This window comes from Aethalodelphis obliquidens, unplaced genomic scaffold (assembly GCF_003676395.1).
Source record: "Aethalodelphis obliquidens isolate GAN/ISIS:26980383/991018 unplaced genomic scaffold, ASM367639v1 scaffold21, whole genome shotgun sequence".
Taxonomy (NCBI): Eukaryota; Metazoa; Chordata; class Mammalia; order Artiodactyla; family Delphinidae; genus Aethalodelphis; species Aethalodelphis obliquidens.
Genome location: NW_020837965.1, coordinates 15,827,242 through 15,846,705, shown reverse-complemented (window position 1 = coordinate 15,846,705; position 19,464 = coordinate 15,827,242). Strand labels below are relative to the sequence as shown.

The following is a 19,464-nucleotide window of genomic DNA, read 5'->3' as shown; positions in this document are numbered from 1 at the left end:
GTCCAAGAGGACTCTGTGAGTGATCTAAGCCCTGGAAGGTCCTGACCCACCCCCGGGCTCCGGGAATGTGGCTGCCCTTCTATGCAAGGAGGGCAGAGTCTGGCTCTGGAGTGGGGGCTGAGCAGATGGGAAGGAGGTGGGAGAGGTGTCAGGCTCTGTGGCGGGGGATCAGGATGTAAGGGGGTAAGGGAGGGGGAGGGGCACAGGGGAAATGATGGGTGGAGATAAATCTTTTGCCTAAATAAACAGGATGTTGTTTGTAAAAGAGAGCATTTCGAAGGTATAAATATTTTGTTGGTGGTGGTGATGAGTAAACCTTTAGTGAAGCCCCAGAGCTTCGTAATATACACTACACATTTGTACATTTTGCTGTTTCTTAATTAGCCTGGGGGGTTATTCAGGACCCTCTGTGTCTGCCTGGAAGTTCATTGCTCACTGGCGTCCCCGTTAGTGATTGCTCAGAAGACTCTCAGAGCAGACTGCGTGGGTAACCTGAAGAAGCCAGGGTGAGGAGGTTGAAATCAATGCCTCCTGGCACTTAGGAATAAAAGCCAAAACTGGGGACCCCAGAGGACTGTTTTACTCGGTCCACATCACCTGCATTACCCGCTGCCCCCAACCCCGACCCAGGAGGTGGGCACGCGTGACCCAGGCCAGTGTGGAGCACGTTGCTCACCCAGGGCCAGTGTTTATTTGCAAGGCTGTTGTAGAAGAAAGCCGGGGCCCTCAGGGAACTCCTCCCTAGATCCGTCTAGTACGCACCCCCCATGCCTGTAATTTGCATGGTCACCCTTGCGCCATGGTGACGTCTACCAGCTTCTGGATCATCTGGGCGTGAGTGCCATGGAAGGGCAGCCCGTCCACCTCCATGCCTAGGGTGCCCGAGACTCCGCTCCGGACTCCATGCTGCACCAGGATGCCCAACATTTTTTCTTCCTGGAAAGAAATGGGGCAGAGATAGAAGCAGTGGAAGGGGAGGAAAAAGAAAGAAATCCATACATTTATAAGTGGAAAAAGAACGTTTGACTTGACATAGTCTCTTTTTTAAAAATAAAATGTTTAAAAATACTAACGCCACTGGAAGACTCATAGTGAAAAGTAACAGTGTCCTACATCACACCTCATGGGCTCCCCAATCCACTCCCCGGAAGCTGCTACTTTGAACAGTTTGGGCTGTTTCTTCATGTAACTATATAGTATGTTTTTTATGGAAATCTGCATTTTCTTAACAGACGCTAAAGATTCACTTCTGCAGGGGCAGCTTGGCTACTTCCTGCCAACCTAGCCCTGCCCAGCTCTGCATTATCTGCCAATGGCCTTCGTGTCAGGAAGGCCCCTGTTCCTCCTGAGAGCTCCTCCTCGCTATCAGCCTCTGTTAGCCCTGCTTCAGTCACCTTCTAGACTTTACCCGGTGCGGTTGTGGGAGAATCTGGAGGGAGCAGAGCCACGGAGAAAATGCAACCCCATCCTGGGCCCAGCAGGCAGAGTGGTTTAGAATCAGACAGATCTGACTTGGGTCTTTCCTGGCAGGTGTGTTAAACCTCTCTGTGCCTCAGTGTCCCCATCTGTATAATGGGGAGGTGGATGATAATAACAATGCCTCCTTAGAAGGTTGTTGTGAGGATTCAATGAGAAAATGCTGGACTTCCCTGGTGGTCCAGTGGGTAAGGCTCCACGCTCCCAATGCAGAGGGCCTGGGTTCAATCCCAGAACTAGATCCTGCATGCATGCTGCAACTAAGAGTTCACATGCCACAACTAAGAAGTCCACATGCCGCAACTAAGAAGACTACACACCGCAACTAAGAGTCCGCATGACGCAACTAAAGATTCTGCATGCCGCAACTAAAGATCCCGCATGCCGCAACTAAGACACAGCGCGGCCAAAATTAATTAATTAATTTTTAAAAAAAGAGAAAATGCAAGTAAAGCACCTAGCACGGTCCTTGGCACACAGTAGGTGCTCATGAAATGAGGTGGATTATTATAGGCAGGGCTGGGTCCCCTGGTCTTTAGCCCAGAACTTTCTTCCTTTGACTTGTTGATTTTTTTTAAAAAAGTGATCTGATTTGCTTTCTTCCATCTCCCTCCAAAAACAAGGTGCCAAAGAACCACTTGTCTAAGCCACTAACGTGTCTGTCCCTTGTTGAGCAGTTCAGGTCCCCCTGAGGAAGTTGGGTCTTAGGTGAAGACACAGGAGAGAAGATGGTGCCCGAGGGGCAGAAGTCAAGCACAACCTCCTTCTTCTCCTCTACAGACAAAGGAAGGGGACAAAAGGATCTAGAGCAGGTGGATCATGACAGACCAGAGGAAGGTTCTCATCTTCCTGCTCAGGCATTTGCTCATTCATTCCATCACCCATCAAAGTTTTATTGAGCACCTGCTTTGTGCCAGGACCTGAACCAGGGATACAGTGGTGAATGTGATGTGGTCCCTGCCCCCCACACTCCCGGGGGCGTCACATTCTAGACGACTCATCAGGCAGGCACAGTCCATGGGGATCACGGCACAGAGCAGGGGCCCCCAACCCCATTTACTGAAGTGGCTCAAGAAGGACTTTCTGGAGGAGGGGCAACTAGGACCACAGGTGACAAGAGCAGGAGCGAGACAAGCCAGGGGCTGTGGGGAGCACTCACTGAAAACTTTTCAAAACAAGGGAGAAAGTGTTGGCAAATATCACCTAGGACCTGTCTCTACTCGCACTTGGCCTGAGAACCTGCATTTCCACTCTTCCCTGGGGCCCAAGGTAGGAGGGAGGCCCGGAGCATTTCCAGGCAAGCCCTTTGTCCAAGAGCCCCTTCCCAGGGGTACCCAGCCCAGAATGGCATCTTCCGTCAATTGTCTGGACTTTATTCTCCCATTTCTCTTCTCCATTGGGACATATCCTCTCTTTATGGGGCAAGGCTCCTGGGACCACAGGGCCATTTCCCCCTAGCACACTGCCTGCCCCCACCATTCACATCCTCCTGGGTCCCAGTAGAGCCCTGGGGGTCCTCAGGGTGCACGAGATCAGTCAACAGCTTAGGAACTGGCTAGCACTCAGCCTCCAAGAACCACAGGGAGCAGCTGGGCCAACAGTGATTGCCAGCAAATTCCCAGGAACCCCTAAACAACCAGACCATCTTCAAGGAGGCCCCACCAAGAGGAGGTGGTGGGGCGGGGAGGAGAGCTGACCAGGGAGTGGCTGGAGACACAGGGCCTGGGGGCTGCCACACCAGTCCAGGCTGAGACGGTGGGGCCGGAGGAGAGGGACAGAGGACTGAATTGGGCAGAGGGGGCAGGGCCTGGGGCCTAGTTCATTGTGGATGTGGAAGGAGGCCCCAGGATGAGTTCTGGATGTCAAGGTTGAGTGTGTGGGTGTCACTATTGATTCATGCTTGGAGCATAACGGGCTGATTTTTCAGGCGATGCTGCTGTTCAGAGTGGGGTGGGAGAAAGGGGCCTCCTGGGAAGTTGGAACTGCTCTGCACTGTGACCTTGGTGGTGGCTGCATGGATGTGTATGTGTGTAAAACTTCACCCACTGTACACTGAAGCTTATGTGCTTTACTCTGTTAGTTGTACCTCAATTTAAAAAGTATAAAGAAAGTGGAGTGGGGTGAAAGTGCTGGAAGAGAATGTAGTCAGGATGAGGCAGAAGTCATGTTCCTGCCTCTCTGTATCATCCATCCGACCATTATCCATTGATCTGTCATATCATTCATCCATCCAGCTAGCCAGCCTACCAGCAGTCTGTCCATCCATCCATCCATCCATCCATCCATCCTTAGTCCCTCCTGTAAGGTGTCATCAATCAGCTCTTGGCTCCTCATAAGCTCTAGGAAATGTCCTCCAACAATTTGTTTTGCCCTCAAGGAAAACCCCTGGGGCACAGCCAAGGGCCAGAGTGGGCAGGGCGTGCCCTGGATGGTGGTGGCCACCTTCCCTGGGCTCCTCAACATGGTGCCCACTCCTGCTACAGTCGTGATCACATCCGCGGAATATGGAAGGCCCTTCTTATAAGCAACACACAGAACAGGGTTGAGGGACATTCCTCCGCTCCTAACCAGCCAAACTTCACCAAAACTCAGGCCACAGTTCTGTCCGGCATCTCTTGATGACCCAGGGGTCTCCATGGAGTGACCCACTGAACTCCAGTAGGACGACTCTAGTTATCCCCTGCACAACGCACTGCTTCATGTCTCTGCACCTTCACTTCTGTGAGTCCTGCTGTCTGGAAGGTCCTTCCCACGCTTTCTCACCTGGCTCCTTATAGCCTACTCACCCTCCAAGACCCAGTTCAGTGCCACCTCTTCCAGGCAGCCTTCCTTGAGCTCTCTGAACGAGCCAAGCACCTGTTCTCTGTGTCCCCACAAGCAGTATTCACAGTTCTATCCCAGCTCCTGAAATTAGCCCCCCCCCGCCCCCGTGGACCCTGGGTTCTTTACCCCTCATCTCCCAGAACAAGCCTGGGCCTGGCCCAGAGGAGGGGCTATACAAAAATGTGTTTGTAATTTTGGTTTAATGATGTTCCCTTTTATTTTCTTTATAAGGGTGGTACATTATTAATATATTTATGAAGACTGGGTGGAAATGTGGAAGGAGAATTTCCATCCCCAGAGGGTAAGCGTGGGGCTGCATGAACTTGTTTGGCTGGGTTCAGCCTTTTGTGTCTGCATGAATCAGGAATCATGTGTGAGGCGGCCCTCTGAGTGTTTTTTTCCAATTCAGATCCAGGAAGTGTAAAGAAAACATAGAAGGCTCTCTGGGCCCCTTTAGGGCAGACCATTTCCCCTGAAAATGTCACTTTAGCTGCGCGACTCCTCCTTTCCCCTCCTCTCCTGCACCCTGGCATTGCCGGAAACTAGGAAACTACTGAGCCACATCAGGAAGAGCTCAGAGTATGGAGTCAGAGAGCCTAGACTCAGCTCTGCCTCTTAGTTGTGTGGCTTTGGGCAAGCCACCTTCCCTCTCAGAGCCTCAGCCCCCTCCTCTGTAAAGTGGGGATAACAAACCAATCCGGGGAGGTGTTGGAGAGAAATGGGGGCGGGTGCAGGAGGGAGACAGACACAGAGGCAGAAAGAAAAAGGGAGCAGAAAGGGTGCAAGACAATGTAAAAGAAGGACAGGAAGGAGGCAGGGAGGGGCTCTGGATGCAGATGCTTCGCACAAGTGAGGGGCCCCAGGACCTCAGCTGCTGGCTGGCTGGGGGACCTGCAAGCAGCCCCACCTCAGCTGCTGTCTCCAGGCTCAACGCTCAGGAACCTTCCTGTCTCCTGGATCGCCTTCCCATCTCCCCACACCAGCCTCTGCCACGACGCTGGGAACCCACCCTCTAGTCCAGGGTCTCAAATGTGGTCCCCGCAGCAGCAGCAGCAATATTGCCTGAGAAGTTGTCAGAGGTGCAGATTCTCTAACCCGTCTCAGACCTACTGAATCAGGAGCCCTGGGGTGGGCCCCACTGTGCGCTTTAAGATGCCCCTGAGGTGATTCCTGCTGTGTGGAAGGTCCCTTAGATGCCTCTAAACTTGGAAGAATCACTGCTTTAATAAGCACGGCATTCATTCATTCATTCATACACTCATTCATTCAACAAGGATTTACCAAGCACTGGGTTTCCCTCCACTAGTTGCTGGGAAAGCAGATACGAAAGACCTGGTCCCTGATTTCCAGAAGGTTTGTTTTGTTTTGTTTTTTCCTCATTTAGCAAATCTATTTGGGGGGATAAGACTGGGGCAGCCTCAAGTTGCATGAGACTGTTTGGACTGTCTGGGAGTGGCCTTGTGGTCAGCCTGACGGAACTCGAGAAACTCCTCCCCCGACACTGACCCGCTCCCTGTGTCCGAGAGCTCCCTCCTCGCAGGCTTGGGCAGTAGCTCTGAGGAGAACAAGCTCTTCCTTACATTGAACCAGAACCTCTGTCTTCTGGCCTGCTTGTGTCTCTCACGCGGCCGAGGAGGGTATCTGTGCCCCTCCCCCAGGAAGCTGTTGAGATCTCAGGCCCCCCCAAATCCTCTCTCCAGAAGACCAGACACCCCAGCTCCCTCGGCTGTTCTCCAGGTGTCCCCAGCCCTCCCCCGCTCCTGCCTGCCTGCCCTCAGGCGAAGCTGTCCGCTCACAGGTGAAGTCACCTGTGACCTGGGATTTAGATGTAAAGTCTGGGCTTTGGCCCCAATTTCCCGTGATCCAGTTACTCTGGAGAATTCCCCTAGAAGGTGCCTGGTAGAGACTGACACGCCACCAGCTTCTCTCCGGGGTGGGCGGGTCCCAGCTCTGCGAGGGGCACCCGCTGGGGAGGGGGCTTGAGGCTGGAATCGGTGTCACGAGAGCCGTGGGAACTGAGGCCTGAGGTAGGAACAGCCGAGTCTCCAGGGGCCCATCTCGCTGCCCGGGGTCCAGGACCGGGAGCAGAATGCTGGAACCACTTAGAGGACTGGCTGGCCTTCTCTCTTTTTGTTTTCCCTGCACGTATATGTGAGTTCACGTAAGTCAGCCATGTATGTGCACGTGTGTGTGTGTGTACGTGTCCGTGTGTGTCCTGCCTCTGCACTGGTCTATGGGGAACGCCTGGAACTGCACACAGCCCTTCACAGTTGGCTCTGCAGTCAGAGGAGCTCACTCAAAGCCACCCAGTGGGACCCCGGTTCCTCGCTCAAAGCCCTCGCGTGGCTCCCTATTACTTCTCGGGTAGAAGCCTCAGTCAGGAGTCGGGTTTGCTTTGATCCGGCTCATGTGACCTCCCTCTGCCAGGGGTTCTTAATGGCCCCAGACTACTTGGAGACTCTGATGAAACCAGGGCTTCTTGCCCAGGAAAATCCATGTATGAAACAATTTTGCAAAATGTTTCGGAGGACTTGCGGGCCCCCTCTTTGGGGACCCTGGGGTCAGAAGCCCTCCTCTGCTCCTATCACACCCTGGCTTGCTGCTGCCCTCAAGAGTAGTCTCCCCAAACCAGCACTAAGCTGGTCCCCATCTCCCAGCTTCTGTTCCCTCCGGTCTTCCTGCCCAGATGCCTCCCCTTCCACTGGCTTTATCCCTCCCAGCCTTCAGCCCACAGGGTCCTCTTGCCACCCTGGGCCCTCACACCTTAGCACCGTGTAGGATGGCTGACGGTGCCAGCGGGGGTGTCAGTGCCCTTGCCGGGTTGTAAACTCCTTGGAGGGAGATGCTAAGGACACCTCCAGCTACCGCTATGAAGTGTCTACCATGGGCCAGGTATTCCGTCCTTCCCAGAATGCTGACTGCCCCTCTTTCACAGAGGAAGAAAATGAGGTTCAGAGAGGCTAAGCAACCTGCCTACAGTCAAATTAGAAGGAAAATGGTCATTTATATGAGATCTTTCATAGTGATTTAGAGTCCCTAGTAGGTCAAAGTCCAGTCCAGTGGTTGCCTGATGGGAGACTTTTAGTTTTTTTTTTTTTTTTTTTTTGCGGTACGCGGGCCTCTCACTGTTGTGGCCTCTCCCGTTGCGGAGCACGGGCTCTGGACGCACAGGCTCAGCAGCCATGGCTCACGGGCCCAGTCGCTCCACGGCATGTGGGATCTTCCTGGACCGGGGCACGAACCCGTGTCCCCTGCATCGGCAGGCGGACTCTCAACCACTACGCCAACCAGGGAAGCCCGAGACCTTTGTTTTAAGGCAGGCTCTGCCTCTGGCTTCTGATGGGCAGCAGTGGTGCTGGCCCCTGGCTTATGGATTGAAATACCGTGTCTACTCCTCATCCGGGGAAAAAGTTGCATCCGTGAGAGTTGCCTGCTGGGCTATGTTACCTTAGTGATGGATGGGAGGGCCTGAGTCCAGTTCTGTTCTCCAGGTGCTCTGAAGGGCCCAACTGCCTTCCTCAGATAACGTCTGTCGACCTCACATGAGTTCAGGATGTACAGAGCACAGGCCAAGGCATAACCTCCCCAGTTAGAAACGCCTGGAACAAATAAAAAAAGATTCCATCATAGGATCGCAAAAGTCATGTCATTTGCCTGGGAGGAAGAAATTTTCCTCTACTCTTCTAGGTTCTTCTGGCTGGTCTAACAATTAAATTGACATGAGACAGATTAACAGGAGAAAGTCAAACAAAAGTTTAGTAACACGTATACACAGGAGAAACCCAGGAGAACAGAGAAACTCACCAAAATGGCTGAAGCCCTCACCTTAAATACCATCTTCAGCTAAAGAAAAAAGGATTTTAGGGGCATTGGTTTGGGACCAAACCAGTAATCAAAGACCTAATAAAAACAACATAGGAAATTATTTTGATAAAACATAAAATCCTTTCTCTATAGGCAGACTAATCAAAGGTAAAGAAAAACATTTTATAAATTATCAAGAGCAGACTTTTGTCTTCTTAACACAGAGAAAACAAGATTCTAATTTTGTATCAGCTTACTTTTAATATTAAAATTCATTCACTCAATTGAATGTATTCTAATCTTTGCCAGTCCTCACCGTACACAAAACTCTTTTCTCAGAGTTCCTTTTCCATAAACCTACAAATCCTTTTCTTTTTCCACATTCAAACTTTGTCCTATGCTTTTCCTCTTTTTTTTAACTTTTTTTTTTTTTTTTTGTGGTGCGCAGGCCTCTCACTGTTGTGGCCTCTCCCGTTGCAGAACACAGGCTCCGGACGCACAGGCTCAGCGGCCATGGCTCACGGGCCCAGGCGCTCCGCGGCATGTGGATCTTCCCAGACCGGGGCACGAAGCCACGTCCCCTGCATCGGCAGGCGGACTCTCAACCACTGCGCCACCAGGGAAGCCCTTTTTTAACTTTTTACTTTATTTTCCCTTAACAAAATGCATTCCCATTCCTTATACCTTTTAAACATTTTCCTTACATATGAAGATGTTTTCCTTATTTATTTTAGTAGTTTTATGGTATATTAATTAGAATTCTTAACCCTTAGAAAACTTAATTTCTAGTGAAAACTAAGAAGGAAGCAATTGTGAACTGTTTGTTATACCAGTATTTTTTAAAGACATTTCATAATGTGTAATGTATAATAGACCCAAACATCTTTAGGGGTTTTTTTGGTAATAAGAAGACAAAAGTAGGTAAACTTAGACTTGTTTAGCAATTAATATTTCAGTATTTTATCTTATTTGGAAATGATCTAGACATTCAATGAATTCCCATCATTTAACTTACCTTAGAAAAACTCTAAAGTTTTAAATTACCAAAAGATTTTCGAAGTTATTTTTAAGTCTTACCCCATTTATATCAATATTTATCTAAATAATTTGTTACCAACAATTATGTTTAGAGTACTCATGAAAACTTCATGAGACATTAAAGTCAACTATCATCCCAAGCCATTATTCTTGTTGATAAACTTCGTAACAGACATAACGTGAACTTATTTGATTAGTAAACCCAGGTGGAATAAAAGTTTTACATTTAATGCTGCTAACTCTAAAGACTGCCTATTTTAATTAAAGCAGTAACTTTAAATTTGGTTTTATTTACTAAAGGTTAATCTTAGATCATGTGAACTCGAAAAATATTTTGGTTAGTCTGTTATATTTAGAAATGTTTAATTCAAAAGTGCTTACTTGGGACTTCCCTGGTGGTGCAGTGGTTAGGAATCCGCCTGCCAGAGCAGGGGACACGGGTTCGAGCCCTGCTCCGGGAAGATCCCACATGCCGCGGAGCAACTAATCCCGTGCGCCACAACTACTGAGCCTGCGCTCTAGAGCCCGCAAGCCACAACTACTGAGCCCATCCGCTACAACTACTGAAGCCCGCACACCTAGAGCCCGTACTCCGCAATGAGAGAAGCCACCGCAATGAGAAGCCTGTGCACCGCAATGAAGAGTAGCCCCCGCTCACCGCAACTAGAGAAAGCCCGCGCACAGCAACGAAAACCCAACACTGCCAAAAATAAATAAATAATAAAATAAATAAATTAAAAAAAAAAAGTGCTTACTTTTAAGCCAATTAGAGTTCTTCTACAAGTTACTTTTGGCAATACCATCAGAAGGTAGAAAAATACCCTATCTATAACATGCATGCATAGATATACAGACAGACACAACCAGAGACCTCATAGCTTTCATTTTAAGACTTTAGTCATGAATCAGGTATAACAATATAAACCTCACTAGTTCATAAACGTCAGTTGCAGTAAGTTAAGTTTATCCACTCAGATGGCAAAGGCTTTTTACTATATGTGGAAAAGACGTTTAAGATTTGTATTTGTCCTTGACAAATAATATTAATTAAAGAAGCTGTGCATTAGATTTTGGGTAAGGGAGCACTTCCAGCAGTTAGTAATTTGTTTTTTTTTGGCTGCGTTGGGTCTTCGTTGCTACGCTCGGGCTTTCTCTAGTAGAGGCGAGCGGGCTTTCTCTAGTTGAGGCAAGCAGGGGCTACTCTTCGTTGTGGTGCACAGGCTTCTCATTGTGGCGGCTTCTCGTTGTGGAGCATGGGCCCTACAGCGCGCGGGCTTCAGTAGTTCTGGTGCAGGGGCTCAGTAGTTGTGGCTCACGTGCTCAGTAGTTTTGGAGCACAGGCTTATTTGCTCCGCGGCATGTGGGATCTTCCTGGACCAGGGCTCGAACCCGTGTCCCCTGCACTGGCATGCAGATTCTTAACCACTGTGCCACCAGGTAAGTCCAGTTAGTACTTTTGAAAAGGTCTTTTTCCCTTTTTTTCCCCCCAGGTTCTACTGATTGATTCCCCAGGCTCAGTCTCAGGTGACTGTGGGCTGTGCTTATATTTCTGATTTTGTAGAGATTTACAAGACAAAGACAGTCGCTTTCAATTCCACAAAGAACTGGGCTACTGCCTAAATGATATCAAAAGGCTGATCTGCTCATCCAACTATATTTTCTTTAATTTGCTTCTTTATATCAGGGAGAAGATTTCCAATTAAAATGGAAATCAAAAGATTTCTATGTTTTAGAACTTCAGAGATCAATGCATCATGCCTTCAAAAAGTCTGCACAAGGTGTTCAGTAAAGGCCCTCTTTATGAGTGCTCAAGTCAACCCCAGACCAATTCACCCAAGGGGCAAAAAGCCTCCACCATTGCTCCTATCAGGCCCCAGTATCAGCCCCCAGTTTTCATCTCACATTGTGTGGGCCCAGGCAACCCTACTGACTCTCATTAGCATGTCTAATTAACATTGCCCAAAGGGTGTATTTATGTGCCCTGTTTTACAATACCAAGCAGTGGAAACATTCCCCAGGGAGAGGCAATGTCTACCCTGACAATACAATCAGGCAAAAGAGACATAACCACCTTACATAAAGTCCATTCAAACACTGCAATTTTCTTACAAGCTTTCACCTCAATTTCATCAACTCTTATACCTTTGACCATAGCCTCCATTAGGACCCCATCAATAAGTCTCAGTCTTACAATACTGGGTCGGAGAAGTGTTGCTGGCCATAACATCCATTACCATAAAGCATTCCAGCAACGTTGTTTAACCTCTTCATATAACACCCACTCAAACATTCCGACTTTTATAATCTTATCAACTCTTGCACTTTTTACTTTTCTCATTCTTGTTGTAGCCCAAGTCAGGGTTCCACTAATGGGTTTTGGTACCACAGCTTGTGAGGTTCTGGCATCAAGGAGTTCCAGAAACTTCTCTCCATCCCTCTGCCATCTCCCCACTCTTGTGTAAAAGGCTTTGGGTCTGCAGTGAGGGGTTGAGCTAAGGGACCCAGGCCCTTTTGTCAATCTTGAACTCAATTAATCGACCTAATTCTTGCCCCAAGTGATTGTTGGTTAGGTTTCACATTGTAATTTTTGCCTTCCAGTTTAAAAAATTTCTCCAAACTGAAGTAAGTAGAGAGGACTTGTTTGGGGCCCTTTAATGTTTTGGGGATCAAAGAACGTCCCTTTGGCCCACTTAATCTTAGATAGTGCTGTATTAGAAACCTTTATTTTAATCCCATCAATGTCCATTTTACTTATCCCATTTCTTAATAGCCATCTGAAGGTTTCCATCCTGCTGGGGCAAGTCCTGTGTCTTCTTCTGATTCCTCCTCATTCTGCAACTTTCAATATTTGCTTTATTTACCTTCTTAATAACCTTTAACACTTCCTACCTTTCGGGGAAGAGTACCTTGACCTTCCCCTTGGTTTCTTCCCATTCTCCTGTTAATTCACTGAATGCTTTTATTAGCATCTGTAAGACCCATGAGGAGAGGCTGAGACACCAGATTTGATAAGCTTTCCCAAATCTTTTTGTTTTGTTTTGTTTTTTAATTAAGGGAGTTCTTAGGGTTAGCCATTATATTTTTTTGTTTCCACCTTTTAATTTGGTCTTTCCACAGGTGCCAATAAAACAGCTGTTTACAATGAGAGTTCTCTAAAAAATTTACCAGTTTAGAAGTTTTTCCAATTCAAAGGATCCATCATCTGCTATTGACGAATAGTGTCTTAATAGCAACACAAACCAATAAGTCTTTTTATGCCTTAACCGTGGATGAAAGAGGCATCCCACAAGCATGTAAAGGACACAGCCCTAACGAGATCCAGAAATTTCACTCCCCAAAATAGTCTAAGAAAGTGGAGACTTTTGTTGCATCACTAATCAAGCAACAAAGGTTGAACAACAAAGGCCCCTTACGGACTGGACCCTTTATGACAAACTCCCCTGAGAGCTGGCATGGCCACACAAAGAGACGCCAGTCAGAAGCCTGGGTTGTTACCTGGGCTTCTGACCAGTTGGCTACAGCTGCTTGGAATCCCAGTCTATCTGACTGCAAAATGCATACCAGTATGTGTACCCTTCTGATGGCAGAGACCAGAGAGAGTTTTCTCACTGGTCAGCAAACCAAGCTCTTCAGGATGTATAATAAGATGGAAGGAAAAAACTCATCCAGTTTTTTTTTTTTTTTCTTATGAGACTAGCAAACTCGCCAGTGTGCGGGGCCAGCCTGGACAACAAGCTTAATGGACCTATGCCTGCGTCCTACCCTATGGAATTTCCTTCTTATGACAAACAACACAATAGAGAGATAAAGAAAAACAATACCCATCTTTGGGAGGAAAAGGATCAACAAACCAAGAGTACTCTGCCAGTTTTCAAAACAAGAGTCTCTGGGTCCAAGGAACTAGGCTTCATAAATATTCCTCCTGTTAATCTAACTTTAGAAAAGCAGTAAAGGGCTCTTACCACTCGCTTCCAATAGACGCTGCAAGCAGAGACCTGGGAGACTGACTGACAGGCAAGAACTCTTACCGTCTGTGGCTTCTGTCAGTTGTCCCAGGATCTCTTAGCCGCAGCAGCTTCAGGGAGAGTAGTATCCAACCAGTAAAGGGAAATCCTGCTGATTATGCCAACTGTCGGGGAGAAAGGAATTTTCCTCCATCTTTCTAGGTTCCTCTGGCTGGTATAAGAATTAAATTGACATGAGTTAGATAAACAGGAGAAAATAAAACAGGAGTTTAATAACATGTATACATGGGAGAGGCCCAGGAGAACCGAAAAATTCACCCAAATGGCCGAAGCCCTCATCTTAAATACCATCCTCAGCTAAAGACAAAAGAGGATGTTGGGGGTACTGGTTTGGGACTTCAAAGGGGAGGAAGGCAATGCACATGGAGATGGAAAAGCAAATGTTTGGCAAATAAATGTTTGCTGGGTCATGTAGAGACAACAGGACACAGGGTGGACTTTGATCTCTAGGCCATTCTGAGTTTCCCCCACTACACCTAGCCCGTATTCTCTGCAGATACCTCTGCTTATAGCTCTATTCTGGGAACAGGCCCTTTAACTAAATTCTTTATGCAGCTAAGGGGGAGCTAAAAAGAAAAACTTCCTGAGTCTTCCGTTTCTTAAAAATCATCATCCTCTATACACCTGAAACTAACACAACATTGTAAATCAAATATACGCCAATAAAAAAATTTCAAAGATCATCCTAAATTAATCCTCATGCCAAGGAGACAGATTTCTTTTTTTTTTTTAATAGATTTATTTATTTATTTATTTTTGGCTGCATTGGCTCTTCGTTGCTGTGCGCGGGCTTTCTCTAGTTGCGGTGAGCGGGGGCTACTCTTTGTTGCGGTGCGTGGGCTTCTCATTGTGGTGGCTTCTCTTTGTTACTGAGCACGGGGTCTAGGTGTGTGGGCTTCAGTAGTTGTGGTTCATGGGCTCTAGAGCACAGGCTCAGTAGTTGTGGCGCATGGGCTTAGTTGCTCTGCGGCATGTGGGATCTTCCCGGACCAGGGCTCAAACCCGTGTCCCCTGCACTGGCAGGCGGATTCTTAACCACTGCGCCACCAGGGAAGCCCCAAGGAGACAGATTTTGGGGTCACAAATTTTGCTCCCCAACAGGTTCATCACCCTGCCTCTAAGCAGCAGAACTCAAAGAATGGTCCCAAGACCAGTGGCACCTGTAGTACCTGGGAACTTGTTAGAAACACAAATTCTTGGGCCCCAGCCTAGACTGACTTAATCGAAACTCAGCAAGGGAATAGGGGAGCAAACTGAGTTTTAATAAGCTCTCCAAGTGATTCTGATTCAAGTTAAAGTTTGAGAACCATTGCTCTAAACCATCTGGGTTATGCACTGTTAGTGACCAGAAGAGAACATTCAAGCTATAACCCTAGGAAGCCATTCCAGAACTCTCCCTTATGGCTAACCTGAATCCCTCCCGCTGCATGGAAGCCCACCATCAGAGCGGTGAGGTAACAGCTCCATCATGCTGTGTTGCATCACTTCTTCTTGTGCTTAAAGATCACTCCTAGGTCAGTCAGAAGCCAAAAGTGGGTTTGTACTGAGTATAAGAATTAGAAGCCAACAGGCAAAATGAAAAAATGCTGATTGTGCTGTGATGAGATGATAGTATTTTTGTCCTCCGTCACCCTTCATACTGCCTTCTGAGAATGTCTATAGTATTGTTATGTCATCTTTTCAATTAAAAAAGTGAAAGGTATGCTGTATTCAAGCATGGCTAGATCATGGGATACATAGTGGAGATCAGGGAGATGAGGCTGAGAGGGTCCCCAAGACCAGGAAAAGGGATTAGACTTGAGCCTATATTCAGGAGCCTGTTCTGGGAGGCCCCCTGTGATGTCCCACTGCAAACTTTGATCTCTATAGGCACCAGATAGCACAGAAGAATACACCTTTAGGGCCAAGGCACCATTTGCTTGTGGACCCTGTCGTGGGTTTTTTCTCTTCTCACTTCCATCATACCTGTCTGACTATGGCTAGGCCTGACACCTTGCTGACCAGCCCTGGTGTCAAGAACCAAGGATGGAGTCAGCAGGGCTTCTGTGCCTCCTAATTCACTCTCCTTGGGAGATCCACTACCTGCCTACTGCCCCCTCTTGACTGCCCCTCCTGGAAGAAGAATAGCAAATTTGCTGTGACTACCCAGCCCAGGGCCAGCCTGGGTGACTTTGAAAAGGCTTTCTCTAATCCTCAAAGAGACTCACTTTCTGGATGAGGCCAGCGAAGCTTGGAGATAAGAGCTGCCATCTCCGTACTGATTCCAGAGCCCTCGATCTTTCTTGTCTTTGTTGAGCTGAAGGAGCAGACAAACTTCTCTGCTTTCAGGCCCCAGCAGCTCCCAACCCTAATTGGATGGGCCCCTTTCCATCTCTCTCAGCCCCAAACCACAGATTTTCATCTGAAACTCTCATTCCAGATAACAGCCCCTCTCTCCCCACTGCCAACTGGGATCACCTTTTCTCTTTGGGGAACTTCACCTGCTGCTAAAATCGCATCAGTGATGCAGTTGGCCAAGCTTTGAGATTTGTTCAATTATACAGAGAACCTACATTCTGGGTGGCAGATAAACAAGGAAATCTGGGGACTTCCAAAGAGATTCTCCAGAGGCTCCCTTCCACTGAGATCCAAGACCCCAGGATAAAGGGGACTAGTAAATAACAGACATGCCGACAGCAAGCAAGCTCGGCACGCCTGAGGGGTAGGGTTTGTCTGGGTGTCCCAGCCGAAAAGCTAACCCAGGGTGGAGACCTGAGACATAAGATGTTGAACATCTTTTCATATCCTTGCTTGCCAACTGTACATCTTCTTTGGTGAGGTGTCTGTTCAGGTCTTTTGCCCATTTTTAAACTGGACTGTTTATTTTATTATTAGTGAGTTTTAAGAGTTCTTTGTATATTTTGGGTAACAGTCTTATCAGAAACGTCTTTTGTAAATGTTTTCTTCAAGTCTATGCCTTCTCATTCTCTTGGCATTGTCTTCTGCAGAGCAGAAGTTTTGCATTTCCTTCTTTCAGTTTTATTGAGATATAATTGATATACAGCATTGTATAAGTTTAAGGTGTAAAGCACAGAGATTTGACTCACAGACATCGTGAAATGACGACCACAAGTTTTGTGATCATCCATCAACTCAAATCATCTCCTATAGATACAAAATTAAAGAAACAGAAAACAAGTTTTCCTCGTGATGAGAACTCTTAGGATTTACGGTCTTAACAACCTTCACTTATACAGCAGTGTTCATTATACTTATCATGTTGTCCATTACATCCCTAGTACTTATTTACCTTATAGCTGGGACTTTGTGCCTTTTGACCACTTTTATCCAATTCCCCCTCCCCCCACCCTTTTTCTCTGGTAACTACAAATCTGATCTCTTTTTCTGTCAGTTTGTTTGTTTGTTTGTTTGTTTTGCTTTTTTTTTTTTTTTGCGGTACGTGGGCCTGTCACTGTTGTGGCCTCTCCCGTTGCGGAGCACAGGCTCCGGACGCGCAGGCTCAGCGGCCATGGCTCAGGGGCCCAGCCGCTCCGCGGCATGTGGGATCTTCCCGGACCGGGGCACGAACCCGTGTCCCCTGCATCGGCAGGCGGCCTCTCAACCACTGCGCCACCAGGGAAGCCCCTGTTTGTTTGTTTTTGAAGTGTAATTGACCTACAACACTATGTTAGTTCCTGGTATACAACATAGAGATTCTGTATTTCTATACATTTCAAAATGATCACCACAGTAAGTCTGGCTAATATCTGTCACCATACAAAGATATTAGGTAATTATTGACTATATTCCTCAAACTGTACATTTCCTACCCATGACTCATTTATTTTGTAACTGGGAGTTTGTATTTCTTAATCTCCCTCAGCTATTTCTTTCCTCCCCAACCCCCTGGCAATCACCTATTTGTTCTCTGTATCTATGACTGTTTCTGTTCAGTTATGTGTGTTCATTTGTTTTGTTTTTTAGATTCCCCAAATAAGTGAAATCATACAGTACTTGTCCTTCTCTGTCTGACTTATTTCACTTAGTGTAATCCCCTTTAAGTCCATCTGTGTTGGTGCAAATGGAAAGATTCCATTCTTTTTTATGGCTGAGTAATATTCCCTTATATATACATACCACATCATCTTTATCCATTCATCTACTGATGGGCATTTAGGTCACTTCCATATCTTGATTATTGAAAATAATGCTGCAGTGAACATGGGGGGGTGCATACACCTTTTCTAATTAGTGTTTTAATTTTCTTTGGATAAATACCCAGGAGTGGAATTGCTGGGTTGTATGGTAGTTCTATTTTTAAGTTTTTGAGGAATCTCCATACTGTTTTCATAGTGGCTGCACCAATTTACATTCCCACCAATAGTGTACAGGGTTCCCTTTTCTCCACATCCTCACCAACACTTGTTGTCTGTTGTCTTTTGATAATAGCCACTCTGACAGGTGTGAGGTGATATCTCATTGTGGTTTTGATTTTCATTTCCCTGATGATTAGTGATGTTGAGCATCTTTTCATGTGCCTGTTAGCCATCTGTATATCTTCTTTTGAAAAACAAAATGTCTGTTCAGGTCCTCTGCCCATTTTTTTTTTTTTTTTGCAGTACGCGGGCCTCTCACTGTTGTGGCCTCTCCCGTTGCGGAGCACAGGCTCCGGACGCGCAGGCTCAGCGGCCATGGCTCACAGGCCCAGCTGCTCCGCGGCATGTGGGATCTTCCCAGACCAGGGCATGAACCCGTATCCCCTGCATGGGCAGGTGAATTCTCAACCACTGCGCCACCAGGGAAGCCCAGTATGCCATTTTTAATCAAGTTTATGGGCACAGAGTTGTTCATGGCATTCTTTTATTATTCTTTCAATTTCCATGGCATCTGTAGTGATGTGCCCTCCTTTATTTTTAGTAACTTGTGTCTTCTCTCTTTTTTTCTTAGTTAGTCTGGCTGGAGGCTTATCAATTTTGTTGATCTTTTCAAAGAACCAGCTTTTGGTTTCGTTAATTTTCTCTATTGATTTCCTGTTTTCAATTTCATTGATTTCTGCTTTAATTGATATTATTTATTTCCTTCTTTGAATTTAATTTTCTCTTCATTTCTTAGTTTCCTAAGGTGAACACTTAGATTACAGATTTTAATACACACATTCGATATAATAAATTTCCTTGCTTTCACTGCATTCCACAAATTTTGATAAATTGTATTTTCGAGTTCAAAATATTTTAAAATTTCTCTTCAGATTTCTTCTTTGACTCATGTATTATTTAGAAGAGTGCTGTTTAATCTCCAAGTATTTGGGGATTTTTCCAGCTATCCTTCTGTTACTGATTTCTAGTTTGATTCCATTGTGATCTGACAGCAGACATGTTATGATTTCTAGTCTTTGAAATTTGTTAAGGTGGTATTTATGGTCCGGAATGTAGTCTATCTCGGTGAATGTTCCATGTGAGCTTGAGAAGGATGCGTAGGCTATTGTTGTTGGATGAAGCAGGGCATAAGATGTCCATTATATACAGTGGATTGATGGTGTTGCTGAGTTCAACTATGCCCTTACGGATTTTCTGCCTGCTGGATTTGTCCATTTCTGATAGAGCTGTGTTAAAGTCTCCAATTATAATAGTGGATTCATCTATTCTTCCTTGCAGTTCTATCAGTGTTTGCCTGACACTTTAGGAGTATGCACATTAAGAATTGTTATGTCCTCTTGGAGTATTTACCCCTTTATCATTATGTAATGCCCCTTTTAACCCTGGTAACTTTCCTGAACTGTTCTGAAGTCTGCTCTGTCTGAAATTTATATAGCTACTCCTACTTTCTTTTGACTAGTGTTAACATGGTATATCTTTCTCCAAACCTTTACTGTTAATCTATACATTTCTTTATATTTGAAGTGGGTTTCTTGAGACAACCATATTTGGGTCTTGTTTTTTGATCCACTCTGACAATCTCTGTCTTTTAATTGGAATATTCAGACCATTGACATTTAAGGTGATCAATGATATGGTTAGATTACTATCTACCATAGTTGTTGCTATTTTCTATTTGTTGCCCTTTTTCTTTTTCCTATTTTGTCTTTCACATTTTTTTGACTTTCATGGTTTTAATTGAACACTTTATATGATGCTATTTTCTCTCCTTTCTTAGCATATCAATGATACTTCTTTTAAAAAAAAATTTTTTTTAGTGGTTGCCCTAGAATTTGCAATATATGTTTACAATGAATCCAGGTCCACTTTCAAATAAGCACTTCACAGGTAGCTCAAGCATGTTATAATAACAAAATATTCCTAGTTCTTCCCTGTCATCCCTT

General features: G+C 46.2%; 1 protein-coding gene across 1 annotated transcript in view; it reads right to left on the bottom strand.

Moving 5' to 3' along the window:
• Positions 1-364: 364 nt before the first annotated feature.
• Positions 365-19,464, bottom strand: part of DGLUCY (D-glutamate cyclase) — a 47,156-nt gene continuing 28,056 nt past the window's right edge. The window contains exons 10-11 of the mRNA XM_027120865.1: positions 7,747-7,898; positions 365-936 (exon numbers count right to left, since the gene is read on the bottom strand). Of these exons, the coding sequence (XP_026976666.1) occupies positions 787-936; positions 7,747-7,898 (302 nt within the window). The 3' untranslated portion in view covers positions 365-786. The remainder of the gene's footprint in view (positions 937-7,746; positions 7,899-19,464) is intronic.